The sequence below is a fragment of the Aspergillus eucalypticola genome (assembly GCF_003184535.1).
Source record: "Aspergillus eucalypticola CBS 122712 chromosome Unknown BO83scaffold_44, whole genome shotgun sequence".
NCBI classification, from domain to species: domain Eukaryota; kingdom Fungi; phylum Ascomycota; class Eurotiomycetes; order Eurotiales; family Aspergillaceae; genus Aspergillus; species Aspergillus eucalypticola.
Genome location: NW_020290318.1, coordinates 41,721 through 69,050, shown reverse-complemented (window position 1 = coordinate 69,050; position 27,330 = coordinate 41,721). Strand labels below are relative to the sequence as shown.

The following is a 27,330-nucleotide window of genomic DNA, read 5'->3' as shown; positions in this document are numbered from 1 at the left end:
CCTGTCTTTTCGTTTTGGGTAGCGCTTCCCTCTCGCTACCTATATAGTCGGCCGTCTTTGCTTTTTTGCCCCATCATCTAAATACGCTCTTCTGGTTCTTTACCAGCTTGAGGCGTCGCAAGTCAGCGCTTCGGGCGAAAGCTCGAACCAGTCCCGTCGAAAATCTTCCTCTTGGTTCCTCTGCGTGTTCTACTAAGTCTTTCACATCAACCCGGGGTTGACGTCGTCGAAAGTTTTTGAAACCTTCCCTCGGCCTATCTACCTCATAGGCAGGAGCCTGGTGCTTCCAGCCTCGTTGGTACCCAAGTTTCTTCTGCAGGATTGACCACTGTTATGGCATTACCGGATTAAACCCTGAAGTGAACTTGTTTATCAGCCACTGGACGCCATTTGTTGAATTGTCTGACGTTGCGGCCTGCCCATGTCGGCCTCGCACCTTTAGGTGAGAGGATCAGGTTCTTCTGAAACCTTCACTCCGGATTTCACTCAAGAAGGAAGCCATGGGAGGCTACCTTTCAGTACAGAGCAAAGAAAAGCGTCGCCGCACCAATCGGCTTTCAAAACCGCCTCCGAATAGGGCAACGCTAGCTTCAAACAGCTTCCGCGCATCTCGTCAAACTTCCGGCACCAGCTCTCCTATAGAATGCCCTGCTTGTACTGCTTGGCAAGACCCTTGGACCGGAACTTCCATCTCCCTCAAGGCCCCTGAGCCCGATGTATGCACAAGGAGGTCGCAGTCTCTTCCATCTGCCTCCTATCGACCTGGGGAGCCATGGCCCACTCTTAGCAGGGCCCGAAAATGCCAGTCTATGGTTAAAGAGCCAGATGATTTTAGTCTGTACTCGCACATTCCTACCGTCCCTATGCCAGACCCCGTTATGAGCGGTCAAGTCTCTCGCCGTTCTTCCAGACACAATAGCTTTCAGGCAACAACTCTCCCAAGTCGACCACAACCATTGATAGCACGGCCACCGCGACCAAGACGGGCGTATTCTGCGCATACTACACCTCAGAGGGCGCAGAGTACTATGCATCATAGTACAATCGAAGAGGCAACGTCTTCTAATACACTATTCAGGGTAGACAGCCAAGGATTTTCTATCATCCGTCGACGATCGCTGCTAACACGGCCCGGGATCGCAACAAGAAGGCAAGCAAGGGATACAGCCCGAAGATTGTCATCACCAGTTGTACGGGAACCCACGATGTCACTCAACTATTTGAACGAGACACCTGCATTTCCAAGGCCGTTACCATCCGGTTACGAAGATGCTGCTGGATCACCTAGTCCGGTTACCCGGGTCCGTCCAGCAACTCCCAATGAGTTCGAATATACTCATTTAGGGGCTCTCAAGTTAGGATCATTGCGTGTGGTAAATGGTTCTGCATCTCCATGCCCCAGTGACAGGACTCGATTGAACCGTCCCAACAGCCCGAATCCTGAACCTACTGGCATTCACACGCATGATACGAAGCCGGGACAGCCCCAGCACTATACCCACAAGGTGCCATACCATATAGATCAGAAGCCGCAGTCAGCTTCTGCAAGTGCAGACGAGCAATCCCACAATGCTGAGATTGTGCAAGACAGCGGACATGAAGTGGATCTAACCAGCTTTGATCTATCGAACATCCAGGATTATGCCTCTGAGAGTGCAATTGAGCAATCCCGGAAAGCTGAGATCGTCCGGGACAGCGCACTTGAAAAAGTTGATCTATCCAGCTTTGATATCTCAAACATCCAAGACTATGCTCCGGTTCCATGTAACGATACTGCCCGTGTTCCAAAGTTACAAATTCCACCTACTGAAGTGGGAAAGCCTGACGATCACCCTGCAAGTCCATTTTCTTTCGAGAGATCTCCAGCAACCTCAACACCGTACAAACTTCGTGGTAGTGAAACAGAAGATGAAGGTATCTCTGTCGCTGATGAGGAGAAATGGTTTGTCCGCCAGCTTGAACGTTCCTTCCGAGACCACGGGCATCGAGAACTCCAAGGTGCTCATGGAACGGTTGACAGCGGATATAGTTCCGCAGCCTCCGTTCGTTCTACTAGACGATCGACTGATTCTCGCACATCCACACATCAACCTGCAGTGGCCCGCAGATTCACATTCAATGGTAATTCAAGGGACCGCGGGCTTTTGGATGCCAGGAACAGCCCAGAACTTGGCTACGATCCCTCAGTACACCGTCATTCAAGCCTTCAGGGTCCATGGGCAAGGCCCAGAGTTGACAGCTATGGCTGGCCGTCCCACAGATGGTCAATGTGTCATGATCTCCGACCGATGCCCCCCAAACCGCGCCTAAGGAGCAGTTCATTCGCGACTCCTCCGGAATATCGGCATACAATGCCCTACTCTCAATATTGCCACCAATTGAGGAGCCTCGATAGTGCCTCTCCTGGCCTGTCAGTTGCCTCTGCAGATGCTATACCTCATCAATACCCCCAATGGGAGCATGTCGGAGCATTCTTAGCTTCATCGGAGAAAAGCTGGAAACAGCCCATGACTACAGTGACGGAGCACGACGTGCCGGGTAGCAGCAGCACGATGAGCACTGCGTGGCTACCAATGCCGAATATTGATGCACTTCACGTGCCAGTCCCAGAGAGCGGGAAAGGCTTGGATACAGGGAGACCGGTATCTGGACAGTTCAGAGGAAGAACTAGGAGCCGAAGTATTGAAAGTCAGCGGAAGAGGCTGACGAGGCATGCTAAACATCCAGATCTTTACAAGGCCGCTTCACCAACTATCTTTCGTTGATGCAATGGCTTTTTCTAGCTTTCTCATTCACTTGTGCGTCACTATTTGGCAGCATCCTTCCACCTGCATGATATACCACCATTCCCTTTCGAAATGTTTCTTTTCCGATCAGTCTTGTGCTTCGGTGCCGGGGTTTCCACTTTGAAGTCTAACGTAACGGGCGGAGATCTCCTTTACGGCGCCAACTTGGTCTTGGTTCTTCTATTCATTCGTTTCCACTGCTTTACAAATACCCATTTGGTAACCTGGATAATTGTTTGTGCTTCATTTATATAGTACTATATCAGAGTTCGACTGGCGCGGGAAAGTCTAGGCGTTTCCTTTTTTTGTTTTTTTTTTTTTGTTTTTTTTTTTTTTTCGTGTTTACTGTTTGACATTTGATTTATTAACTATATTGGATCCTTCCCTCCGCTTGTACATATCTTGGAGTGGACAAGGAGAAAAGCGACGTATATTCATCAATCTATCCCCGCTTTGCGGGCTTCCTGTATCGTGTGAACAATTCATCAGCGCCAAGTAGTAGTAGTATTACATAGCCGCGATAAGCTGCCATCTAGCCCAACAGTCCGAAACACCAAATGTAGCGGTGAGACCCCTTCTCCATCATCAATTGATGAGAACTGAGTCAAGTAAGATATGGCGGTGTCCGTGCATTCATACCCAGTTAGCTAGGCTGGTTAGTCTTACCTTGTGATCCAAAGGATCGGGCATGCTTACAATCAAGCGCGCAATCCAAGGCGGAAGACGCCCAAACGACCGAGACCACCTGGCATATGCCGAACCCAACCCGATCGAAAGCTGCATGCATACAGGGAGTAGGTAAGTAGCTATCTTCTTACTTGTAAGCAAGCAGTTCCAAAGAAGATGTTACACATCTGATAGATGTATCCAGACCTTGACTAACAAACATGCCACTAGAGAGTTATCTGAGAACTTAGTTTCAAGAACTCCAGCAGCTAACTAGTTAGTTACATGTAACTAGTACCATATTAGCTAATCGTACACACAAAGTTTCCCCCCAAATTAACTATCTATCTAATATGGAGTAACTACCGTGTAAATCGTGGAGCCGCAGACCTGCCCCCCTCCCCCCACAGTCGGCAATGATTCTCAATCCATCGTACCCACGGGTGGGGAGCTTGCATCTTGCATGCATAATATTGAAGCAAAATACTTGAAGCAAACCACATGTGCTTGGGAAGACGCTCAACGCAAGGGTTAAAACCTTCTTTTCTTCGGTCTTATCTCACATTACTTGTAATATGTAGGTTTTTTTTTTCTTTTGACTGCAGTTTTGCATAGTTACGGAGTATTGTCCAGAGTACTTTCAATTTAAAGTTACGGAAAGACTAGTTCGTGGGATATAGTGGTATGCCATTTTGACCTATGGATCTGATATCTGATGCCTTCGGTACATACTTATGTATGCCTCGTGCATGGATGATGTGCTTTCGCTGGATTATTGTGCGAGGTGTCTAGTAATCAGGATGGTAGCGCTTGCAAACTCAATTAGTGATAGTACTGGCCGTGGTAATAAACATACTTAGGTAATAGTATCTACAGTAAGTAGAGATCAAGATGATAAATCGGACATGTCTACAAAATCTCTGTCGTGGGTGATGCTGTCAGTCGGTATATTTCGTTCATACTCGTATTCTACGAGGAAGCATATGTAAGAAAATTCAATATTCATTATTTGTCATCGCATGATAACTTAGTATAATACATGCAGAAAATGAACAATCGTTCCAATGTACTCCTGGCCCACAGAACCCCATCATAATGCAGGTGCAGAAACATTCATATCATTGCGTGAACTGGCAGAAGATCGTATGGCCATGGTAGGTAAGTCAAGAAGAAAACGGAAATGTCGCAGAGTGGAAACCGATGCTAAGAAAAATCCGAGACGATAATTATCGATCGCTTTACTCGAGGCGGATCTTCTTGACCTGAGGGGCAGGCTCCTTCGGGATTTGTAGCGACAAGATTCCATTTGTCAGGTTGGCCTTGACTGCATCTTGATGCACTCTCGTCGGGAAGGTGAATGTGCGGTAGAATTCGCCAGTCTGGCGTTCGGAAACCCAGTACTTGGAGGTTGGCTCGGTCTGTTTCTGTGAGACCAGCTGCGTGGGGTGGCTGTCCGAGGACTTGGTTGATTTGTTGTCTTCGTCTTCATCGTCATCCTCAACTGTCGGCTGGTGTGACTTTGTCGGCGATGTTTGACCCGTTGTCTGAGGGGTGCCCACTTCATTCTTCTCCACGCGACCTTTGATGACCAGAGTGTGTGGATCAGAGAATTCGATTTCGATGTTGCTCGGCTCGGCCCCAGGAAGTTCGCCTTCCAAGTGATATACGTCGTTCACCTCATAGACATCAAATTTCGGGGTGAATGAGCGGACGGGTGTGGCCTTCCTGTTGTTGGGGCGGCTAGACCGGTGGACGTCATAATCGTCCAGAAGTTGGAACAAGGGTGCGAAGTCACCGGCAAATCGAGGGAAGTAAGCCATTGTTTGTGATTTGTGTGAGAATGTCAAGGGTGATTGATGAAAGCTAATGATCTTGAAGGAGATAGCTGCGGTTTCGGATCGTTGATAAAGAGGATATGAATGTCTCTGATTTATCTTGTGATGAGATTGGATTGATTCTGAGTACAGACTAACATGTTAGGCTGGTTAAATCCCATCCTTATATTCCTGACCAGAGGATTTCTAGAAAACGCCATCATCCAACTTTCTCTGTCATACAGAAGCAAGCCGAGCGTTCTGGCAGATGCTGGGAGCGACAGCGATGGCGCGAGATGACACCAGATGCATCTGGAGCCTTCCGTCACCGACCCGATAAGATAAGCGGCTTACGGTTCGAGAACCCGCGCGAATCTTCCGCAATCACGTGACATAAGAGTTCATCCCTAGGAAGTGAGCCTCCAAAAGTTGCATCATAGGGAGCAAAAAGCCATGCTATATTTCGTTTACTGGGCCATTCACCTACATCCAAAGGAGGAGGGTCGTTTTTTGAATATCTGGGACTGCCCCGCAAGCGACAGGATATCGAAATCACCGGATATTGCGAATCCCGGGGGATGAGTACATCTCAAGCTGCCTCTGCCCCTTCCGTAGTAGATACTCTATCGCACCGAAATCTTTCTTGCTAACAGAGGAGTTCTTTCGAAATTCGGCCCTGTTTCAAGATTAGCACACTGTTGAGCGAACATGCCAGGAGACAGGTTTCTTCGATTAAGAACCCCGATCAAGGAACGCACCTAGCATATGCTCTGAAATTCTCTCTCGTCTCCTAGTTACCGTACATGAAGTAGCAGAACTTATCAGCCCAAGTTCGTTGGCTAGCCAGTGAAACAAAACTTTTGACAGCGCGACGAGGTGTTTGCTTACAATGGGTTTCTTCCCGGCTTCTCTCAAGCATGTCCGATACAGAGACAGCACCTGTCTTTGGAGACCTGACAGCCGAGCCATGGGATCTATATAGTCGTTGCAAACTGGAGGAAATTGCGAGTGCTAGTAGTGGTATAGCTGCATCACCGGACTGAAGAATTCAGAAGTTCGGAAATGCAGAGCATGCTTACTGGTAGCTTGTCCGGCTTTTTCCCCGGGGGCTGCCGATCCGCTTACCCCATACGTAGTAGCCGAGCTGCTTTCCCCTTCCGGCCGAGAATCCTGGAGCCGAGGAGCTGGAGAAACCCCCTCTTCGTTATCTAACTATTTCCCGTACTAACATTAGTAACTAGTCAGCTATCGGGATAAGAAGTGCTAGTGGCAGCTTCGTCAGACCAAACTCCCTCTTGGTCTTGGAATACAGATTTATATCACCTCCTAGTTAGACTCCAGCTGCTATTCATCATACTACTAAACTTCATTTACTCTTGATATACTTTATCCGACTACTACTATATACACCGGGTATCATCACTATCTACTACTATTAGCACCTTTGATCGATATGGTCACCTTTTCCGTGAGTCCGTATCCTTTCCATTGGCCCACTCCTTCTTCCAAGAACTGATATTGTGTCTCATGGCACAGCGTCTGGTTCGTTTCTTGGCCAAGGACGGCCAGACTTATTATGGAGACGCCCTATTGTCAACAGGCGTGAGCGACATTGCCCAAGCCACGAGAGCACGGGTTATCCGAGGCGACATTTTCGGACAGCATCAAGTCACAGACCAGATTGCTGATATCAAAATGCTCCTGGCGCCATTGGCAAGAAAGGACATTGGGACCGTGCGTTGTCTGGGACTCAATTATGAACAACACGCCATAGAATCAAACCTACCCTTGCCCAAATTTCCAGTGCTCTTCTACAAGCCCGTCACCTCTGTTACGGGGCCTAGAGATGACGTCCCAGTATCCCGCATGGCCCAGCAGGGTGAGGGTCTAGACTATGAGTGTGAATTGGTTGTCGTTATCGGCAAGGAAGCTAAGAATGTGCCCGAGAGCCACGCTCTGGACTATGTTTTGGGTTATGCCGTTGGAAACGATGTCTCTCATCGTGAATGGCAGTTGAAGCATGGTGGAGGGCAATGGGGGCTGGGCAAGGGCTTCGACGGATGGGCGCCCTTTGGACCAGGTATTGTATCTTCGAAGCTAATCCCTGACCCCAACAACTTGCAGATCTCGACAAAACTGAATGGCCAGACGGTCCAATCATCATCCACCAAGGATATGATCTTCAATGTGGCCAAGACAGTGTCGTTCTTATCTCAGGGTACCACCTTGTTGCCCGGGGATGTAATCTTTACAGGAACGTAAGTTAGCGCTTATTTGCTCCTTTCGCACTTACCATGCACAAGGCTGACTTCTTCAGACCCCAAGGTGTTGGTATGGGTCGAAAGCCGGCGCTCTGGCTCAAGGATGGTGATTTAGTTGAGGTTTCTCTTGAGGGTGTCGGATCATGCCTGAATCGCGTTGTTTTCGACAAGCCCTCTTCTAAGCTCTGAATCAATATTGAGAGGAACAGGTGGCGTGGGGCTTATCGGGTGTAACAAGGACCGTCAGGAGTCCCTTGAACGATGTGGCATCCCGATCACCAACCATCACGACTACTATTTCGTGCATCTTCATATATATAGCGCCCTACAACCAAGACACGTTCGCAGTGACTTCACCATACGTACTTTGTTGGATTTGTTCTATTACTCAAGTGGCACAAGCATGTAATCAAAGCCGTATCCTAGTTAACCTGAGCCCCATATCCCTTGATGGTCTCGGCGAATGCCCAGCTCTGGGCTTCAACTTGCTGGTCCTCCTGGATCTCAACTCCCTCCTCAGTAATAACAGCTAAGGAGTACTTGTCCAGACTCCGCGCATCACGGTACCAGAGAACCTTGATACATTCCCTTAGCGCCGCCACGGCCTCATCCTTGGTGATTGACTCAATAGGCCTTTCCTCTGGGAACAGCCGGCGAAGGATTGGGACGGCAAGATGGGCACCAAAGCCGGTCGCGAGATGCGGAGCCGAGAAGGTGGTCCCCAGCAGATCCGCTGAGCTGAGGAATGGCTTCTTGTCTCCATCGAACCCGGCCACCAAGACGTGGTTCCAGAGGGGGTTGAACTCAGAACGGCGCTTGTAGAAGACTTTCGACAAATAAGTATGAAGATTCTTGGCGTTCAACGTGTTTCCGTGGGTAGAGTAATTTTCTCTGATGTCGATGGACTCCAGTAGTCGGTCAATATACTGCATATCCGAAACGTCACCACTGAATCCGATGATGGCAGAATCGCCAAACTTGCGAAGTCGTTTCACGTCGGTGAAGCGGGCAAGGGACCCGTATGATGCTATATGAAAGATTGGCCGTCAGCGAAAGTGTGACTTTAGTCTCCAATATGATTCTCAGCTATACCTAGGTTATCGGCAGCAATGGCAACTCCGCCGTTGAACTTGACTGCCACTACCGACGTACCAGTCACAGCAGGTGACTGAGTGTGGGTTTTCGGGCCAGTTGTCTGGAGGTATGAGGCGTTGTAGGGTCCGTAAACGTCATCCCTAGGCTTTCAGCACTTTGTTAGCGACATCATTAATCTAATGCGATGATGCTCTTACGCGACCCCAAGCTTCGGGAAAGTGATTCATGATGGGCGATTGGAACGATATTAGAATGGATGATTGTATGTGTTTTCACTGAGTATACCGGAAAATGTGGTTTTGATGTGGAAGTTCAAAGTGATGCTTGAGAAGGAAATAGTAGCTTGTGATGATATCGACGCTGTTCTGGGGTCGGGTCGGTAGGCAGTAGAGCTGACGGAGCTCATGTTACGTGAGCAATGCTATCACCTCCCGCCGCGCCTATCGGAGGCCAACACACGCGCTTAGCGAAAATTAGATACTGCCAAGTATAGCCTAACAATAGTCCCTACAAAAGAAACATGAAATGATCATAGATATTTTAGTTGCGTCTTACTTATTTCCAGATTCCAACTAAATGGATGAGGTGCCTTTTTGAGGGGCGGAGGAAGGGATTTTTGGAGATTGGCCCCCTTAAAGATGACAGAGGCCCTCCTACTACTACAGTAAGAAAGAGTCGTCCCTGCACGATGACGGGTATCTCACTATTGCTACGTTTTCGGTTATTTGACCCTAGAAATAGACGTTATATAGTCATTTCGTGAGAGAAAGTCTATCATCAGCAGATAACTTTCCTTTTACAAAGTGGCCTCCTATCATAGGCTTTGGGATCGGAGGGCCTTTCTTTGCTTCCCAAGCATTGTACGCCTGATCATACTGTCCCAGCCGTCATTGACAGTGATACTTGCACTCTGAACTATCCATCGTGTATTACCTTTGTTTTGGCCTTGAGCTAGGAATAGGGCCTGCACGGGAGAACTCGCTAGGCGTGGCAGGCACAAAGTTGATAGCATCCCTTTGTCCTGCGGACTTCTTTTCTTCAGCCCTATTTTGAATTTCCCTCTGCGCTTTTAAAAGCTCCTCTTTATACCCCCAACTTGGCAGATCGCTGATATTCCATATTTCAGGTGGTAAAGATGTGTGATATTGTGCTTGTTCATCAATGCCGGCATGGTCCATCATCTTCTTCAGTAAACTGGGGTTTTTGAGGGATGTAGACCCGGCAAGCTTTTCGTTAAAATGCATGCCCTGTTTCTTTAGGGTCAAGAAGTGTGCGAATTTGGCATTTGCTGCAGGGTTAGGAGAGCCAGGGGGAGATGGTGGGATGTCTAGATTTGGTATCGGAGGAAGTGTTAGGTCATGGATTAATGTTCGGTCCGCTGAGAAGATTTGTGAATGTTCGGCTGGTTGCTCTTGCGGATTTTGTGAGCCTTCATGCGTCGGCCCAAGAACAGGCCTGTCTGTATTTGGAACAGGTATCTCTTTCGATGGTGTGGCTTCATTGGCGGTTTCTGCTTTGGTAACATGTTAGATAAGTCCCACTAGATTCAGACCAGTAGGTTATATCTCCAATCACCTGTAGCTTTTGTCACTTCCTGTGGCTGCGCTTGCTGGCTTGCGATCTTCTGCCGGGTTCAAATTAGTAAAGGCCGATAACACAGCATAATGCTCCAATTACCTTCGAATGTACTGAGGGCAAATTATTTTCCACCTCTTCGTCACTGCTGCTTTCATACGCTCCTAAGCCAAGCATTATAACTGGGCGTCAGTTCCTAGTGCGTTCCGGGTTTCGGATAAGCCAATTGAGCTTCAAAGATAAAGCGCTCGTGTGATAATATGAATTATGAGGAGGCGTAGGAGTTGGACATTAGACTCAAATAAGACAACGCTAATTCTTTAATTAACCTGGAGACGGCAGTTCACTCCGCGGTAACAACTGCTCCCAGACCATGACGGAAGCTGTGCGTGATTATATAAGCAGAAGGCAGCTACAACACCGCGTCAGATGCTCAGCAGCAGCTCAGCTAGAGGTCCTACTACTATTCACTTCAACAACTACCTACATAACGAACACCCTCCGCTACATCCACAGTCATTAGACGACCAGAGTATAGCAAAATCTTCATCGCTTCATCCTAATTGATACTATCTACACATTCGAACTCTACGAAGAATGACGACTCTTGCCGGCAACCCTCTTAGCGAGGCCATCGGATACTCCTTCTCCAATGCGAACAATGCTCCCCACAGAGAGCACTCTTTCTATCCGTATGCATCACTGTCTTCACTGTATCATAGGTATTAAGCTAACTTACAACGGCAGTTATACGGATAACGGCGGCTCTACCCTAGGCATTACTGGCTCCGATTTCGCGATCCTGGCTGGAGATACTCGATCCGTTGCAGGATACAACATTAACTCTCGTTATGTTCCCAAGGTGTTCAAAATTGGCGGTGATGACGAGTCTGGCGAAGGTGCCAACATCGTCTTGTCAGTCGTGGGCTTCGCAGCAGATGGACAGGCCCTCAAAGAGCGACTAGATGCAGTGGTGAAGATGTACAAATACCAACACGGAAAGCCCATGTCCGTGAGAGCCTGTGCCCAACGCTTGTCAACAATTCTTTACCAGAAACGGTTCTTTCCCTACTATGTGCATGCTATTTTAGCGGGCTTGGACGAGGATGGTAAGGGTGCCTTGTACAGCTACGATCCGGTTGGCTCGTACGAGAGAGAGCAATGCAGGGCTGCAGGGTCTGCAGCAAGTCTGATCATGCCGTTCCTGGACAACCAGGTCAACTTCAAAAACCAATATATTCCGGGTAGCGGGGAAGGGCATGCCCTTGAGCCCAAGAAAGCGGAGCCACTACCAAGAGATACCGTTGAGCAGCTGGTGCGGGATGCATTCACTAGCGCCGTCGAAAGACATATTGAGGTCGGAGATGGCTTGCAGATGATGGTTATTACCAGGAGTGGAGTCGAGGAAATTTATTATCCGTTGAAGAAGGATTAGGCATACCGGAGCCCATTTTAATCAATGCTTCACCAGCCTAGTTTAGTGTTATACTCTTGCGATAATTTTCTGAATATGAATAGATAAAATATCCAGTGGAGTATTCCTTCCCTCGTTTCTGTGTCGTCATATCCATTATACTCTATCCAGATCATATGCCACAACCCCTAACGCCGATACCATGTCATAAAAAGAAAGAAAAAAGAAACAAAACTCTGGTAGAGGCAGAGACCGTAGTTCCCATGATGCTGACGGTTGGTTTTTTTTCCCCCTAAAAACGCTCCTTCATGCGAGAAGCCACCTTACGAAGGTTCCCATACACTTTACCCTATTGAGGAGTTAGCAGCCGTTGCATCATCTGAGACGACAATTGACAGGGTCGGCACAAGGTTACTGACCGGTGGACTGCCAAGAATCAAGCTAACAATGGCCTGTTGGGCACAGTCGACATTCTTCACTGCGCCTAGCAGGTGAATCTTCTGGTCTGCGATGACGATTCTTGTCCGAGTAGCGTTCTCTATCGCAAACTTTGTTCGCCCATCTTTACCAGCACAACGTCCAATTGCACGACTAAGGTGCTCTCCGTTGAGGGCTTTGATATCCCGAATCTCAAATGAACGTATGTAAAGATCATCCAACCTGAGAAGTGCGATAGCGTCGTCGACATCGAATCCAAGAGTAAAAGCTTTGACGAAATCCTCGCCTTTCTGCAGGGCTTCCGTATCGGTCGTGAATCGTGACGTACGTAGTTCCACAGCTCGATTCTTGATGTTCATGCGCACTTGAAGTTTGAGGTGTTCGACAAGCGGGGGATAGATGCGTGCCCAGCTAGCCTTCAATGGAGTCATCCTATGCGGTGGTACAGGAACCTTCCTGCTTTCGACTCGATATACCCTGCTAGTGTCTTTGGCTGGCGTGAAGAGGGGCCGTCCCTCTTCGTCGATACGCATATCGCTGTCTTGAGTGGGCTCAACCTCAGGCGCGAGACCTGCAGTAACCTGATCTGCCGAAGTTTGTGCGTCGATCAAGATTTCCTCATCTTGCTCTGGAAGACGTTAGAATGGCCACCCGGTCGGATTCCCGTAAAGCGTTGGCGGGGACTGACCTGACATAGTAGGCGCAACAAGCGTCTCTGCCATTTCTACTTCGGCATTTTGCCGTAAAGCTGTGGGTGCAGGCATGGTTCTGTGAGTGGGATCTGAATACTCGACGGTTTAGGCTGCAAATCAGAGTCGGAGTCCGTTATCACAGATTTTACGGTCTATGGAAAAGATGTGTGGTTATAGTGTGAATTTGTGAATTTTCGATGCAAACATGACAAACAGGACCCGCTCCTGTTGAGGCGGGATGATTTCATGGAAATTTATTCGCGGTCCGCCTGGTTAGATAGCACCGTGCTTCTGCCCGGTGATTTGAGACGCATGCACCTGTCATCCCAGCTATACATCTAATAACCTGGCTTATTTTGCAGGTTTCTGATCAATATCAGAGAGGATTCTCTACTGCTTACCTGCCTTCCCAGATTGTCCAGCATGTGACGGCAATCATGTCTGGCTATCTCGGGCGCAGGTTGTACACCAACTTATGGGGAACAACGGAATCAATATTTGGATATGGATTGCGAGAAAGGCGCGTCTCGTGCCTATCATATAAAACAAACACAGAAGACCTCAGTGCTGGCCTTTGCAATTTGCATATTGCGAAAGGATATAGCTCACTTTCACGACAACCGACTCGACCTATCAGAGGATATGCTACCGCGGGCTTTGTACATGGCGCCTCCGATCACACTGCAGCCAGGGCAACATACGCCATCCCTTTAAAGTGTTTGATGCCGCATAGGATCTCTACACCGGGAAGAAAAGGCTTGGGTATTGTCTCCTGGCTTACGATTAGGCGTGATTTTCATACGAGCCCAGATGATCGGAGGACGACCGAGTTACGGAAGGATTCCAAAAATCATAATGACAGCCGCCATCATCCTGACAGGCTCAGTAAAGGTTCTGAGACATCCATCAACGATAAAAGTCAGGTCTCCGAACCGCAGCTACCTGAGCTCAATCAAAAAGGGCAATTAAACCGCCATCTCAGGGACCGATTGCCACATATACCGCACTTGCACCGGCCCACGAAAGAAGAATTGTTGGCTGCAGCTAATGGGTTCTGGTCACGACTTAAGGTCCGGTTCAAGTGGTTCTCTATACGAAGTGTCAGGCCTTTCAATCTGGATGAAATAACCGCTCTCTTCTCATGGGTGCTCTTGGGACATGTGGTTTGGGTAGTCTTGGGTACTACCACTTTCTTCTCATTGCTTATCATTGCGATTAATACCGTGTTCGCCCAAGGTAGGCCCGAAGTGGTTCTCATCGACATTAATCCGATGCTAATCTCTATAGAAACATTGGCTGGTTGGATCGGCAATTATCTCACCAAGTCTTCCGGTGTAAAGGTCGTCTTCGAGTCTGCAATTGTTCCGAAATGGAAAGATGGCGTGATCACTTTCAAGAACGTCTTTGTCTCCAGGCGACCAGGACAAGGAACGGGGCATGTAAGTAAGGGCTCTTCGAAAACCGCTGCTGCTGTCGCCGCCGCCGCTCTCGGGGAGCAAACCAACCCTGAACTGCCCGAGCAGCGGCCCGTGTCAGATGAAGAGGACACCAACTACACACAATTCGATGTGTCGATCGAAACGGTCAATGTTACCTTGTCATTCACGAAGTGGATCAACGGTAAAGGACTTCTTCGTGACGTTGAGGTACGGGGCATTCGCGGAGTAGTCGACCGCAGATATGTTCACTGGTCGGATGACGATCTTGATCCCAAATCTTATCGACACGAGCACAATCCTGGTGACTTCGAGATTGATTCTTTCAAGATGAGCGATGTCTTGGTTACCGTGTACCAGCCAGACAACTTCAGACCCTTCCCTGTCAGCATCTTTTCATGTGATTTGCCTCAATTGAGAAAACAGTGGCTATTCTATGACTTTATGTCCGCCAATATGATGTCGGGGTCATACGATAACTCATTGTTCACAATCCACCCTCGACAAACTCATGGCTTTACCGGGGCACAGCTGGAAAATGGAGGTGACGAAGATGGTAAACCTAGTCCATGGAAGAAGCATAGCAGGATTCGTATTGATGGTCTAAATATTGATCATCTAAATCGGGGAGTCCAGGGTCCGTTCTCTTGGATACATGAAGGAACGGTCGACATCGTTTCCGACATCATGTTTCCCGCGGAGAATGATGAAAGCCTTGCGAAGGTTATGGCCGGATTCTATGATCGGCTAGAAGCGACAGTCTCGTCTAACCTGGACCTTGAGTCGACCACGTCCAACATAAATTCGTCAGAAGAAACTGCTGCCGAAGATGACCGGCGATTCCTAGTCACCGATCTCCGCCTCCACTTGAACAATGTCAGGGCCGTTGTTCCTCTTTTCACACGTGACCTTTCATATATCAACAATGCGCTTATTAGACCCATTGTTGCCTATATTAATTCAAGGCGTACATTCATTCCTGTGAACTGTCGCCTCGTCAAACGCCTCGGAGATTTTGATGGCAGTTGGACCACTTGGGATAGCGGCTTGATGGATGATCTTTCGGCAGCGGTAAGCTACAATCTCTGCACCGGTGATCTATGATACATACTAAATGTTGGACAGGTATACGATGCGTTTGCGCGAGATGTGGTTGATGAGCAAGCTCGGAAGCGACGTTTCAAGAAAGTTGGCTTCTGGTCACTCCAACTAGCTGCCCAGGCCATTTTTATGGGCATGGCCGGAAATATAGCATAGCATTGTATAGTTGTACCATACGGGTGTCTGGGAGTTTAAGCTGGGTAATTTGGTTTCACCAGGATATAGGCGTTGGAGGGGGGAAAAGCGATCTCATCTTTACCCAACCCTCGAATTTTGTTTTACTTTGCCTCAGGGGGCTGCATTAGACAGGGTGTTCTGGCGTTTTTATGTCCTATTATATGCCTCTCTTCTCATCTGACGTGGGTTGTCCACCATTTTCTGACGTTATTCTCGGCTTCTCGTTTTCAGCGGCGGGGCATATTGGACGGGCCAGCTAAGCAAATTCAACAAGTATGGTGCCCTTGAGGCCTTCTCTCAAAAGTGGGCTTTACTTTTCATGCAGGACCACTAGCGGCATATGCTTTTTCTGCGCCTATCTCTAAAGGGTATGTCACTGGGGAAATTTGAACCAATCAGTTGTCCTAGCAAAGCATAGCCGTTTTAAACCAAGCATCTGTAAATGCAGCAAGACTGTTTACTTCTGTCTGCAAGTCTGGATACTGAAGGGTGGCTGTCATCTCTTCACCACAGTAAAAGATACTTCTAATCTTCTGCCTCGCTCTCACCCTCATAGAAACCTACAAGCTCTCCTCCCTGCACCAGTATTCTCGGCCTCAAATTGCATTCTCATTGAAAGAAGGGAGGATCCTTCCTGCTTATGCTCTGCTATCCCCTCCCCCTTTTTTTTCTTCTTTTTTTCCCCTGTTCCCCTGGCCCCTTCCCCACTCGGCTTAGATCTTGCAACTAGTCTCAGTAAATCATGAGTCGCCGTACTCACCGAACTTCTTCCAACATCTTCCCTTAACCAGCCCGACATTCCCAGGGAATCACCCGATGCCGTCAGTTCTCGGTGTTGTCCTCACGGCGAAGGCTCGCATGTGCGGAAGGTATGTTTGTGGTTCCCTCAATCTAAGAACCGTCGAACCGTTGGCTCTGGCCCCCCTGGCCCGCTGGTGCTGAAACCCCCCAGTCGAACCGTCCGCGTTTAGCGTCCAATCGTTGTTTGGTTCCGCGCCTCCCTCCCATGCGTGGAGTGAGCTCCGACTCCTAAACAAGCCATGTCGCAGCCTCGGCGGCAAGGTAGCGACAATACCACCATCAACCAGCTACCTGCACCCCTTCCCACGTTACCTACAGCCAAGCACCAAAGCACGGTGCACTCTCCATTGTCATTACCCAGCGATTTGATTCCTCGCGACTATCTGGGCCCACGTTCTGACGGACAGGCTTTGCGTTCTGGGGCTGCCATTGCTTCCCCCCGCAAACCTACGCCATCTCCTCTTCAAACGAACGTACACTTCCCATCGCCCCGACAAGTCAGCGCCAGTCCATCGCAGACTCCGCTATCTCCGAAGTCATTCAGTAGTCCTTCCATGTTCAAGAGCAACTATACGACAAATCATACAGCATATGCGACAATTCAGACTCCTTCCTCGGATACCCATTCACAGACATCCAGCGGATCGGAAGCGGTCGTGAGAGACACTTGGGATAGTCTCAAGCAGTATGATATGAATGATAAAATGAGTGATAATCGGGCGCAGCAGATACCAGATCAGACAGGTTCCAGGATGTCTTCTCCTACCTCGCCAGCCAATTCTCTTCAATCGCCCTCCGGAAATCGTCCGGGTCAGCGTATGATGCCCCGAACCTCCTCCATTGATTCGGCCATCTCGTCGATTTCATCCGCTTCTCAAACTCACAAGTCTTCATTCGATGCCAATGCGCTAAGTCAGGCTGATATCGGAAATTTGATAGCGACTGCTGGGTCAGCTGAGGCTGTGATTATACACCTCCTGAAGGAAAAGCATCATGCGGCCTCTCAAAATTCGCAGCTCTGGCGATTGGTTGATAAGCAGCGTACACTCATTTTAGGCTTGAATAAAGATCTTGAACGTGCTTTGAAAGAGAAGGAACGCTACAGGAAAAAGGTTAAAGAGTTGCAGAGTTCCCCGCCGCCTTTACCATCCACTATCGACTCGAAACTGCGATCACGAGACAGCGAAAGCAGCGGCACGTTGACCAGCCATGGACCTGCCCGAAAAAGCCAGGCGCACAATCGCGGTGGGCATTCGGACAGCATAGACTCCGACAATCTGGGTCAGGGCTTTACTCTTATACAGTCCGCCGCTGTCGAGAAACAAGATTCGCCTAATTCGGCTTCGCTACAAGGCCTCGGTGTAGGCCAGTTGCCATCACATACAGGCAAGGAGCGTACCGTGAGCGATTCCATTATTCTTGATGATCGGCAAGCCGAAACGCAAAGCAATCCATCACTGGTATATACACGGCGAGAATTGTCGACAGCGAGTCCAACATCTTCGAGTGGTTCAAGATCTCCCGTCGATAGCACTGCACCAGGGCAGGATAAGCAGCAGGATGTGCCCCCTCCGGTCCGGAAACCTCCGCCTGCTCCCTTGAATCTTTCCCAGAAAGATATATCAACAGAGCCTGATATATATGACTCTGACTCTGAGTATGAGGATGTATTGGCTGCGGATGAGTTGCCAATGGAGCGCGGGCGGAGAAGGACGAGAGATGATGACGATCGAGAACGCGAGGCAGCCCTCAACAGAGACCAAGAGAGCCTACAGGACCCTGGAAGCCAAGGAAGCAATTCACATAGTTTGGCGGCTGTGGAATCGCTGTCAAACCCGCGACAAGCACAGCCTTCGATTGACCATTCAGAATCATCCGCGTCCAGTCCCCGTACGAGACATAATGGACCACTTGGCGACCTTCCTAGCATCAGTATTCCAAAGAGTCCCGGTTTGCCAGTCAGCCCACGGCCCGAGGACCGCCCGCTGGGTTCTCCGTTGCCGCGCTTACCCAGGGAAATTCCTGGTGCTCTATCGTCTTTGCCCATGTCGTCTGAGAGTAACCTTTCCGGATTGGCACTGTCGCCGCGCACTGGCCAGCATCAGAATCCTTTTTCTGCAGGGACCCCTTCTAATTTAATCCCAAGTAGTTCTGCATATTCTTCCATGTCAGTCGATGCTCACAATCGGCCTATTCCATCAATCGATGCGGCAGTTAAGATTGACAGCCCACAAGAACCAGTCGTGAGGAATAACGGGATATATCAAGGTCTTGTATCGGATGAATATCCAAACCTCCTGCTGCCACCAAATGCCCTCCCTTCAATACATGTCAAGGTTTCGTCATCACGACTTCGGCCGTCCAGAAATAGCTATATGGCTTCTAGGCAATCGGAGGAAGAACCTGTATTCACGTTGGGCATATTTTCAAGATCCGAAAACATGGAGCTTTGGCGCACTGAAAAGGTTATCGCTGCTCTTCCTCAACTCGATCAACAGATGCGACAATTGTCGTCTTTTGGAGGAAAGTTGCCTGAACGGTCCATTTTTAGCGGACATTCTCCCGCCAAAGTTGACACTAGACGTGCCGCGTTGAATGCCTACTTTGAAGCTCTCCTTGATACCCCGATGGACGACAAGGCGGCGTTGGTCATATGTCAATTCCTTACATCAGATGCCATTGAACCCCGAGATGATGAGATGAGTCTACTGAGAGGTAATCACCAAGCTGGTGCCGAAATCTTACGTGGACCAGATGGTAAACCGAGGAAGGAGGGGTATCTAACAAAACGAGGAAAGAACTTCGGCGGCTGGAAAGCACGATATTTCGTCTTGCATAGCCCCGAGCTAAAATATTTCGAGTCTCCAGGCGGTCCTCATCTTGGTACGATCAAATTGTACAACGCGCAAATTGGCAAGCAATCGCAGAATGCAAGCGGTCGGAATAGCTCACCGTCCCACACCGAGGAGGACTCCGACAACCAGTATCGCCATGCTTTCCTCATTTTGGAGCCCAAGCGCAAGGACTCGTCAGCTCTTGTTCGCCATGTACTGTGTGCTGAGAGTGACGAAGAAAGAGATACCTGGGTGGACGCACTTCTTGAATATGTTGATGGTCAGTCTGAGAACGATGGTCTCAATAGTCCTGCAAAGTCGCTGCCATCAGCAACCTCAAAGCAGCAGACTAGTTCTGCTGCCAAACCGAAACTATTCTCAAATGGCGGAAAGAAGACAGACAAAGGAATCGACAATCCAGACACTGAAGGCGCTGATGCTGCAGTTCAGGGCTTCAGTTACGATGATGCTGTTCCTGCCGAGCCACCTGTCCTTGGGCCATCGTTTGATCGACAGATCCCCAAGTCCCCGATAGCCTCTACAGGACCTTCAGTCGATACTGCAGATTCCGGTCCAGACCATGGTCAGTCTTCATCTAGGCTCATCTCCGGCCCTACCAATGGAGCTGTAATCCAGGACGCGGGAGCTTGGGGCAACAAAGCAGCTACGAGCGTTAAGGAAAAGAAACGCAGTATTTGGGGTTTCCGCACAAGGTCGTCTGTTGACCTTGCTACTCAGCTCCAGGCTTGCCATGATTCTTCGCTGGCTCCCGTGCAGAACAATATTGAGAAGCGAGAGTTCGTCCGGCCAGTGTTTGGCTTGCCCTTGGCTGAAGCCGTACAGTTTTGCGCACCACAAGGAATAGATGCTGATTTACCTGCGGTTGTATATCGTTGCATAGAATATCTCAGAGCTAGAGGTGCTGAGTCAGAGGAAGGAATCTTCCGGTTGAGCGGGTCGAATCTTGTTGTCAAGGCACTCAAGGAGAGGTTCAATACTGAAGGCGATGTGGACTTTCTCGCAGATGACCAGTATCATGATGTACATGCCGTCGCCTCCCTTTTCAAGCAATACCTACGCGAACTTCCCACCACGGTTTTGACCCGCGAACTTCATCTAGAGTTCTTGCGGGTACTCGGTAAGTACTCACACTGTACGGTTTATTCTATTACTAACACACCTTTATAGAACTTCATGAAAAACAAAAGAAGATCGCCGCTTTCAATCACCTTGTTCACCGACTCCCTCAGCCAAACCTGGCCTTGCTGCGCGCGTTGGTCCAGTTCTTGATTGTTATTGTAAACAACTCTGATGTCAATAAGATGACTATCAGAAATGTTGGTATTGTCTTTGCTCCTACCTTGAACATCCCAGCGCCCGTCTTCTCAATGTTCCTCACCGACTTCGAAGACATCTTTGATGGGGTGCTCAAGACTCCTGCTGAAACGTTGGAGCCGGATGTCAATTATTCTCCTTCCCATGAAGAATTCCGGTACCCCATTCGTCAGGTTGCTCCGGAGGCATCCACGCCAGGTTATGGTCAGACTACATTCGGTGAACATTCAGGCGGCATGGATGGCTTTTACCTGCAGAATAATAAAGGCTCTGTATCCAACAGTCATGATCGTTCTACTGGAAGTGGGCCGGATGAATATACCATTGGCCATTCAAGCTCGCCGTCCTTGAACAGGATGTTGTCGCCGAATATTGACAACTCTCGTTCGGCTAAGGCGAAGAGGAGGGAGAGCTCTCTCTTGTTCATGGAAGTCAACCATCAGGACTTTCCTGCATCGCTCCATGGTGAAAACGGTATGGGTTCTTCCTCAAGCTTACCAATCAATATCATCCGCTGACTCTTCAAAGTTTGACGCAGCTTGTATGTGAATAATTACGATTATGGCGTGCTCCAATGGGCTCTCACGTCATATTAAGCGTTGTGTTATCATGAATTCCTTTTAAGCCTCAAGCTTACTTACTGTTTCTTGTTTCTTTACATATCTCCCTTCCCCGCGCCAAGATTCGACCTGTTGTCATTGAGACTTTCAGATATGTTGCAGTATGGCTCCTTTGTCACGACCGAGCTCGACGATCCAAACGAATGTGAAACGACCACATTGTACTTCTGCTACAATTAGCCGAGGACTACGGGGTACTCTTAATACTACTAATAATACTGGAGAATCCTCTGTTTCTAATTATCTTCCCTGTCCTTGCCTATTGCAGTCCGGAGTTGACACGCAGCACACTGTGATACTTATTATTAGATTGTACACACCGTGAACCCCTACTGGAAGGAGGCATGCCTAACAATATACCCTCACGCCTTATGATTTCGTCCTTTGGTTTTGGCCTGTGCATATGCTACACTTTGAGAACTGCGGATTCACATTGGTTTGTTTCTTTAGCCTATATAGCTAGTATAAATAAGACAACTCCACCAGAACGGGTAACTGCTAGTGGGTACCCCATGAAGGCTTCCCTCCAGTCATTCAGTGAGAGCCCGTAGGAATTTGATCCGAGAGCAGAACGCCAAGGGTATCCGACAAGATGATGTTAGTACAAAGGCCTAGAGCAGAAAATAATCTCGTCCCTAAAAGCCTTTTGCCCGTTCACCCTTCCAGAAACCCATCAATTCCCCGTTATCTTTAACCCAGTCCCGCACGCCATCCACCAGGGCCTTGGCCATTCCCTTGTTCTTGGACTTTCCGTCGGACGCAAATGTGCCCGGGGTGAACCCCGAAGTAGGCACACGGTCGCCTGTGGCATACTCGGAGCCCATGGTAGGCAAGACATTATCGCCCGCGCTGAGGCTGACGAAGAGCGCGAATGGAACCAGCCAGACACAGAGTCCAAAATAAGACGCAACCTCTGTGAAGGTTGGCATATCCTCCACGTTAACCTGATATGGTTGGCGCCAGCTGCTAGCGCCACGCGATGAAGGCAATGGCTGTGAAAAGTGGCGAAACCAAAGCCAATGATTCAACCCGACGAGCCCGCATGATAGGATGAAGAGAGGGTCGGACAGCTTGACTATAGGAAATCGGCGGAGATTGCTGGCATATACGATATGCGAGCCGATACTGAGGACGGTCAAGGAGAAAGGAAATCGGTCAAATAAGTAAAGAAGGATCTGAACGGCGATGATACTGTATATCAGCCGGTACAACAGCCGACGGGCGAGAACTGTATGCTCCTCCACAAGCTCCGAGAGGTAGTAAAGGCCGGAGGCTAGAGACAGGTCAGTCTGATGAATACAAATAGCATCACAAGCCATGTGAGCTCGGCATCTCGTTCTATTGTCTATGGTGACCCGAAAGCAAGACCAATCGTCATCATCATCGCGCGCATTGCGGGCATATCGTACCTATCGCTAACGTAAGGAAAGCGAACCCTACAATAACCCCCAAATACCCTACCAAGGGTAGAATCCACATTATGTAGAAGTCGAGGGCGAGGGCGTTGCGGACCGGTTCAAATCGATAGGCACGGGCGTAGTAACATCAAGCATCGGATAGTTGGCAAGATGTAACAAGAGCAATCAGTTGGCCGATCTGGACCGTCCTTGGTGCCTCAGGTATACAACAAAGTGCACCACCGCACCGCATGCCAAGCCCCCGCGGCTACACTCCGCCCGACGAAAGTAGGTTCCCCCCGAAAAAAAAAATAAAATAGTGAGAGAGGTATGAATGACTTTCCCCCTCTCTTTCAAACCTCAACATCGCTCTGCTTCTCTAACCGCCCGAAACACTTAGGGACTTGATCGCAAACATGTCGCGTCCTGAAGATGTCTTGTAGGTGACCCCTTGGTGGATTACGAGGAAATTCAGTAGCCCATTTATCACTAACACGGTGCTACTATTCAAGGCCTCCGGATCTATTCTATGATGATAATGAGTCCCGAAAATATACCACCTCGTCTCGTATCCGTAACATTCAGTCCGACATGACCCATCGGGCACTCGACCTCCTAGACCTGAAAACACCTTCTTTGATCCTTGATCTTGGCTGCGGCTCTGGTCTCTCCGGCGAGATTCTTTCCCAGGTGGCACCCGAAGACGGAGGCCCGCATACCTGGATCGGCATGGACATCTCACCTAGCATGCTCGATGTTGCCCTCCAGCGCGGTGTCGATGGCGATCTCTTCCTGGCTGACATCGGGCAAGGAGTACCGTTCCGGCCAGGAAGTTTCGATGCAGCCATTAGCATCAGTGCTATCCAATGGCTCTGCAATGCGGAGTCTAGTGATGTTAGCCCGGAGTACCGTCTTCGTCGCTTCTTCGAGGGCCTCTATGCTAGCCTGCGGCGTGGTGGTCGCGCAGTTTGCCAATTTTATCCAAAGAACGACGCTCAGCGGAGCATGATCAGTGGGGCTGCCATGAAGGCCGGCTTTGGAGCTGGTATACTGGAGGATGACCCGGGTACAAAGAACAGCAAACTCTACCTCGTGCTCACCGTTGGAGGAGGTGGATTACAAGGTGACATCACCGGTGTTGTTGAAGGCATGAACGACGTGGATGTCTTGGACGCCCGGAAAAGGGCTATGGAGCGTGGCAAACAAGCATCATCCCGGAAGGGCGACAAGGCCTGGATTCTACGGAAAAAGGAACAGATGACCCGGAAAGGCAAGGTTGTGAAGGCGAATTCGAAATATACCGGCAGAAAACGACGTCCCGCTTTCTGATTTCTCTTGTACAGCGCGCTCACTATGCCCTTATTATAATCCCCGGTCACATCCTCACCCCGGTACAGATCGTTCTATCATAGGCGGATTTCCCTGTGCCGGTCAATTACCACTGAAAAGAATCCAGCGTTCCGGTGTCGGCTTTTGCTGGAGAGCTAGAGTAGGGCTCGGCAACCGGTACGCGGCTATAATTTTCACGTTTGCATACCACTTGAGTTTTCTCCCATTTGGAGGTTTCTTGGCGCCATTTCTTTTGCCTCTGGGCAAGCTAAGACTATCCCAAGGGAGATGGCATCCCCGCCAATGTCAGGCCGCTGGAGTTCGTATCTACTGAACACTGGATTCCTCAGTTATCGTTGGTCTACTGGGATCTTTGTTAAGCAGTCCGGATGTTGGAAGAGACACGCTTTCAAATTCAAACGTTTGTGTACAGTTTTACGCGCCATAGCACACAATCATGTGTCCGACGCCGCGCGTCGTTGTGTCAGATGGAGTGGAAGGGGGTACAAGTTATAGAGACAGTCAGAAAGGCCAAGCTTGGTCTACAGATAGAAATAAAAACATTTCACTGGCCTATACAAGCTCTCATCATCATAATTGTAGCAGGTACCACATGCAAGGTGGGAGGTCGGTTTTCAAGTGGGTAATAATTTACAGAGCAGCCTCCATCTTGTCCAGGACTGCCCTGGTGAACTCGTGGGTGGTAGCCTGTCCGCCCATGTCGCGGGTCCTCGTTTTACTAGGGAATTACGCATTAGCGACAGCTCTGAACTAAGCTGGAAATTTTGAAATGAAAGTCTGAAACTCACCCCTCACCGATCACATCATAGACGGCCTTGGAGATACGGTTGGCATGGTCGTCCAATCCCAGGTGGCGCAGAAGCATAGATCCAGAAAGGATCATAGCGCTAGGGTTCGCCTGGTCCTTGCCCTTGATGTCAAGACCAACGTGACGGCAGCCTGGCTCGAACACAGCAACGTCGCGGCCCATGTTGCAACCAGGGACAACACCAGGTCCACCCACAAGGGCAGACCCAATGTTGGAGAGAATGCCACCGTACAGGTTGGGCATAACCATAACGTCGAACTGCTGAGGGCGAGAAACAGCCTGCATGGAGGCGTTGTCGACGATCATGTCGTTAACCTCCAAAGTCGGGTAGTTCTCGGCGACCTTGTGGAAGGTGCTGCGGAAAAGGCCATCCGCAAGCTTCATGATGTTGGCCTTGTGGATGCAAGTAACCTTCTTGCGGTTGTTGGCAAGAGCGAAACCAAAGGCAAACTTGGCAATGCGCTCGGATTTGGCGCGAGTGATAATCTTCAGGGACTCCACAACACCCTGCACGGACTGGTGTTCGAGACCAGAGTATTCACCTTCGGTGTTCTCACGGATAATGCAAAGATCAACATTCTCGTGACGGGTCTTGTAGCCGGGGATGTTCTTAATGAGGACGATCGAGGCGAAAATATCCAGCTCCTGACGGAGAGCAACGTTGAACGACTGGTGGCCGGAGCGCTCAACTGGAGTAAAGAGGATACCCTTCAGACCCAGCTTGTTACGGCGCAGAGAAGCAATGGACTCCTTGAAAAGCTCTTCCGAGTGCTTGTTACCGGTGTCAACACCGCTAACATCTACCTGCTCCCACTCGATGGGAACATTGTCGGCCTTGAAGATAGTCTTGACCGACTCAGCAACCTCGGCACCGATTCCGTCACCTTTATGAAAGCGAATCACCGAGGCATCAGCAAACTGATCAAGTTGAGGAAGAGGCGGGTATAGGTACCTGGGATGAGAGTGACGGTGTATTTGCCGCCATACTTAGTGGGCTTGAAGATATCGGACTGAACGCTAGCAAAGGCTTGGGTTATAGAGTCAATAAACCATTATGTCTCTAGCAGGACGGTATTGCACGCGATTGAGAAGGTTGACGCACATCTTGCCGGGATGGAGGAACGGAAGGAAGTCGGCGCCGCAACGCGACGGAGGAAAGACTGCCAAGCATAACCGCGTTAGAGGGAATCGGAAACAACCAAAAACGTAGATCGTCAACGAAAAGGCAATTGAGCAAAGTATATGAGAGTTCGTATTCCAAGTGCGCCCAGGCGTTCATCTCTAATTCAGCCGGGCGAAAGGACGTAGCGGACGGCGGTGGGAGGGAAGTAAGGGCAAGGATTCGAGCGAAGTCGGGTCGGACAAAGGAATTGATCGGTCAAAAAGCAAGGAACCATCCACTTACCTGCGCGGGTTGCGCCGTCCGCAGAGAGAACATTTTGATGGACAAAGGGGTCGAGAAAAACGGACAATAAGATTGAACGGACCGAAAAGGAGGAGGAGAGGAGAGGGGACCCAAAAACGTGCGGACGGGAGAGCAGAAAGAGAGAGAGGAGGGAGAGGGAGGAAAGACAAAGACGGAACCGGAGACGGCGAGAAAAGACCTAAAGCCAGCGATGCACGAGACACCGGAAAAAACGGCGGATCGTCTCGGCATCCACTCAAGAACATGTCGGACAACCAAAACTACTTTACTACTCACGCGGGCCGATCTTATCTCTCTATCACCGCCCCGACCAGCATTTCGACTTAAAATGGTTCCAGTCTATTATACGTACAAGGATCCTCTTACCTACTGTACATTCTCACAAGGGAGAACGGATGTACGACCACATGGTCTTATTCTTGCTTTTCTCTGTTCATGTTAAGAGGGAAATGTCCCAAGAAAGTACGTAATGATTAAGAAACAGCCAGCAACCACGGCTGACCCGCCACATGCCGGTCCTCGTCGAGGGTCTCAAAACATCCGATTTGCGGAAGTAGAGCGGGTGCTTTGTTCACAACCACCCCATGTTCATCAAGGTCAAAGTACTCAACAGCTTATTGATAGCTGAATCTGGTCATACTTTGTCTTATTGACAGAACAAGGGAACCTTGATTATTTGACCACCTCATTAGGCCTGAGTGTTATTGACACCCAGTTTTGGAAAGCCTGCGATCTTACTAAATATGAGGTTGTAGAGAGCATCGTGGACGATGGATAAAGAAAGATGTCTGATTCGGACCCCTGGGTCTCTCTCTTTCCCCCTCCCTCTCGACCTTACTATACAGTCTACTTCCTTTCTATTCCTTATTGAAGCCGGTAGCTAACACCAAACGAATAGTCATATTCCAATATTTTGTCTCTATTGGTGGCAATGTCAATTGAATCTCTGGCTCATTTCTCTTGCCTTGCCATTCAATACATTGGGAATGTACCCTGTATCTACTTTATTGACTGATGTGTTGCCTCTCCTGGTCAATTGATGCTCTATTCAGGGAGGATGTTGTTGCTCCCTAGTACTTTCTCTTTCCTTGCTCAGGCTCTGGAACCGCTTCAATAGCGATATATTCCATTGATGCATGGCAAGGCAGACTTGACCCAGGTTTTCTGCGTTTTACTAGCAACCTATATAAAGGCTCTGGTTCTTCGTGTTTGGCAGTCTCGGAGAAATACTAACTGTCAAGCCAAAGCTCAATCAGCATTCCCTCAAGTTCAAATCTATCTGACTTTCAGAAAACAAAAACCCC

The 27,330-nt window shown here is 49.2% G+C and overlaps 14 protein-coding genes across 14 annotated transcripts; 7 read left to right on the top strand and 7 right to left on the bottom strand.

Moving 5' to 3' along the window:
- Positions 1 to 500: 500 nt before the first annotated feature.
- BO83DRAFT_372435 (uncharacterized protein) lies at positions 501 to 3,063 on the top strand (the record flags this gene model as incomplete). Its single annotated transcript, XM_025529982.1, has 1 exon — positions 501 to 3,063. One exon carries the CDS (start codon positions 501 to 503, stop codon positions 2,763 to 2,765), a length of 2,265 nt encoding a protein of 754 aa, XP_025382392.1. The 3' UTR covers positions 2,766 to 3,063.
- Positions 3,064 to 4,491: 1,428 nt separating this feature from the next.
- BO83DRAFT_383316 (Hsp20/alpha crystallin family protein) lies at positions 4,492 to 5,672 on the bottom strand. The gene has a single exon (XM_025532442.1). It carries the CDS (start codon positions 5,270 to 5,272, stop codon positions 4,691 to 4,693), a length of 582 nt encoding a protein of 193 aa, XP_025382391.1. The 5' UTR covers positions 5,273 to 5,672; the 3' UTR covers positions 4,492 to 4,690.
- A 146-nt stretch (positions 5,673 to 5,818) lies between these two features.
- BO83DRAFT_372427 (succinate dehydrogenase assembly factor 1) lies at positions 5,819 to 6,316 on the bottom strand (the record flags this gene model as incomplete). Its single annotated transcript, XM_025529981.1, has 3 exons — positions 6,155 to 6,316; positions 6,025 to 6,056; positions 5,819 to 5,942 (listed from the first exon to the last, which is right to left on the bottom strand). The coding sequence occupies exons 1-3, from the start codon at positions 6,233 to 6,235 to the stop codon at positions 5,819 to 5,821; spliced, it is 237 nt and encodes a 78-aa protein (XP_025382390.1). The 5' UTR covers positions 6,236 to 6,316.
- Positions 6,317 to 6,610: 294 nt separating this feature from the next.
- BO83DRAFT_383314 (fumarylacetoacetate hydrolase family protein) lies at positions 6,611 to 7,777 on the top strand. Its single transcript, XM_025532441.1, has 3 exons — positions 6,611 to 6,734; positions 6,803 to 7,524; positions 7,584 to 7,777. Exons 1-3 carry the CDS (start codon positions 6,720 to 6,722, stop codon positions 7,714 to 7,716), a joined length of 870 nt encoding a protein of 289 aa, XP_025382389.1. The 5' UTR covers positions 6,611 to 6,719; the 3' UTR covers positions 7,717 to 7,777.
- Positions 7,778 to 7,885: 108 nt separating this feature from the next.
- Positions 7,886 to 8,993, bottom strand: pre4 (proteasome core particle subunit beta 7). Its single transcript, XM_025532440.1, has 3 exons — positions 8,820 to 8,993; positions 8,620 to 8,767; positions 7,886 to 8,554 (listed from the first exon to the last, which is right to left on the bottom strand). Exons 1-3 carry the CDS (start codon positions 8,847 to 8,849, stop codon positions 7,950 to 7,952), a joined length of 783 nt encoding a protein of 260 aa, XP_025382388.1. The 5' UTR covers positions 8,850 to 8,993; the 3' UTR covers positions 7,886 to 7,949.
- Positions 8,994 to 9,342: 349 nt separating this feature from the next.
- On the bottom strand, positions 9,343 to 10,374 carry BO83DRAFT_372420 (HCNGP domain-containing protein; the record flags this gene model as incomplete). The annotated part of the gene is made up of 3 exons (XM_025529980.1): positions 9,343 to 10,135; positions 10,198 to 10,246; positions 10,300 to 10,374. The coding sequence occupies 3 exons, from the start codon at positions 10,372 to 10,374 to the stop codon at positions 9,552 to 9,554; spliced, it is 708 nt and encodes a 235-aa protein (XP_025382387.1). The 3' UTR covers positions 9,343 to 9,551.
- Positions 10,375 to 10,657: 283 nt separating this feature from the next.
- Positions 10,658 to 11,753, top strand: prs3 (proteasome core particle subunit beta 6). Its single transcript, XM_025528866.1, has 2 exons — positions 10,658 to 10,889; positions 10,945 to 11,753. Exons 1-2 carry the CDS (start codon positions 10,795 to 10,797, stop codon positions 11,630 to 11,632), a joined length of 783 nt encoding a protein of 260 aa, XP_025382386.1. The 5' UTR covers positions 10,658 to 10,794; the 3' UTR covers positions 11,633 to 11,753.
- Positions 11,754 to 11,767: 14 nt separating this feature from the next.
- BO83DRAFT_187546 (pre-rRNA-processing protein PNO1) lies at positions 11,768 to 12,906 on the bottom strand. Its single transcript, XM_025526523.1, has 3 exons — positions 12,738 to 12,906; positions 12,031 to 12,677; positions 11,768 to 11,960 (listed from the first exon to the last, which is right to left on the bottom strand). Exons 1-3 carry the CDS (start codon positions 12,811 to 12,813, stop codon positions 11,904 to 11,906), a joined length of 780 nt encoding a protein of 259 aa, XP_025382385.1. The 5' UTR covers positions 12,814 to 12,906; the 3' UTR covers positions 11,768 to 11,903.
- A 557-nt stretch (positions 12,907 to 13,463) lies between these two features.
- BO83DRAFT_325844 (mitochondrial distribution and morphology protein) lies at positions 13,464 to 15,434 on the top strand (the record flags this gene model as incomplete). The annotated part of the gene is made up of 3 exons (XM_025528020.1): positions 13,464 to 13,977; positions 14,029 to 15,248; positions 15,303 to 15,434. The coding sequence occupies 3 exons, from the start codon at positions 13,464 to 13,466 to the stop codon at positions 15,432 to 15,434; spliced, it is 1,866 nt and encodes a 621-aa protein (XP_025382384.1).
- A 978-nt stretch (positions 15,435 to 16,412) lies between these two features.
- Positions 16,413 to 21,053, top strand: BO83DRAFT_187525 (GTPase-activating protein BEM3). The gene is made up of 3 exons (XM_025526522.1): positions 16,413 to 20,228; positions 20,279 to 20,899; positions 20,954 to 21,053. The coding sequence occupies exons 1-3, from the start codon at positions 16,496 to 16,498 to the stop codon at positions 20,956 to 20,958; spliced, it is 4,359 nt and encodes a 1,452-aa protein (XP_025382383.1). The 5' UTR covers positions 16,413 to 16,495; the 3' UTR covers positions 20,959 to 21,053.
- A 428-nt stretch (positions 21,054 to 21,481) lies between these two features.
- BO83DRAFT_421580 (uncharacterized protein) lies at positions 21,482 to 22,593 on the bottom strand. Its single transcript, XM_025535003.1, has 2 exons — positions 22,455 to 22,593; positions 21,482 to 22,318 (listed from the first exon to the last, which is right to left on the bottom strand). The coding sequence occupies exons 1-2, from the start codon at positions 22,522 to 22,524 to the stop codon at positions 21,681 to 21,683; spliced, it is 708 nt and encodes a 235-aa protein (XP_025382382.1). The 5' UTR covers positions 22,525 to 22,593; the 3' UTR covers positions 21,482 to 21,680.
- Positions 22,594 to 22,776: 183 nt separating this feature from the next.
- On the top strand, positions 22,777 to 24,000 carry BO83DRAFT_187503 (18S rRNA methyltransferase BUD23). The gene is made up of 2 exons (XM_025526521.1): positions 22,777 to 22,881; positions 22,955 to 24,000. Exons 1-2 carry the CDS (start codon positions 22,859 to 22,861, stop codon positions 23,769 to 23,771), a joined length of 840 nt encoding a protein of 279 aa, XP_025382381.1. The 5' UTR covers positions 22,777 to 22,858; the 3' UTR covers positions 23,772 to 24,000.
- BO83DRAFT_187474 (uncharacterized protein) lies at positions 23,916 to 24,521 on the top strand. Its single transcript, XM_025526520.1, has 2 exons — positions 23,916 to 24,283; positions 24,334 to 24,521. Exons 1-2 carry the CDS (start codon positions 24,060 to 24,062, stop codon positions 24,416 to 24,418), a joined length of 309 nt encoding a protein of 102 aa, XP_025382380.1. The 5' UTR covers positions 23,916 to 24,059; the 3' UTR covers positions 24,419 to 24,521.
- On the bottom strand, positions 24,423 to 26,038 carry BO83DRAFT_325930 (isocitrate dehydrogenase (NAD(+)) IDH1; the record flags this gene model as incomplete). The annotated part of the gene is made up of 5 exons (XM_025528024.1): positions 24,423 to 24,510; positions 24,581 to 25,484; positions 25,553 to 25,627; positions 25,703 to 25,760; positions 26,006 to 26,038. The coding sequence occupies 5 exons, from the start codon at positions 26,036 to 26,038 to the stop codon at positions 24,423 to 24,425; spliced, it is 1,158 nt and encodes a 385-aa protein (XP_025382379.1).
- Between the last annotated feature and the right edge of the window lie 1,292 nt (positions 26,039 to 27,330).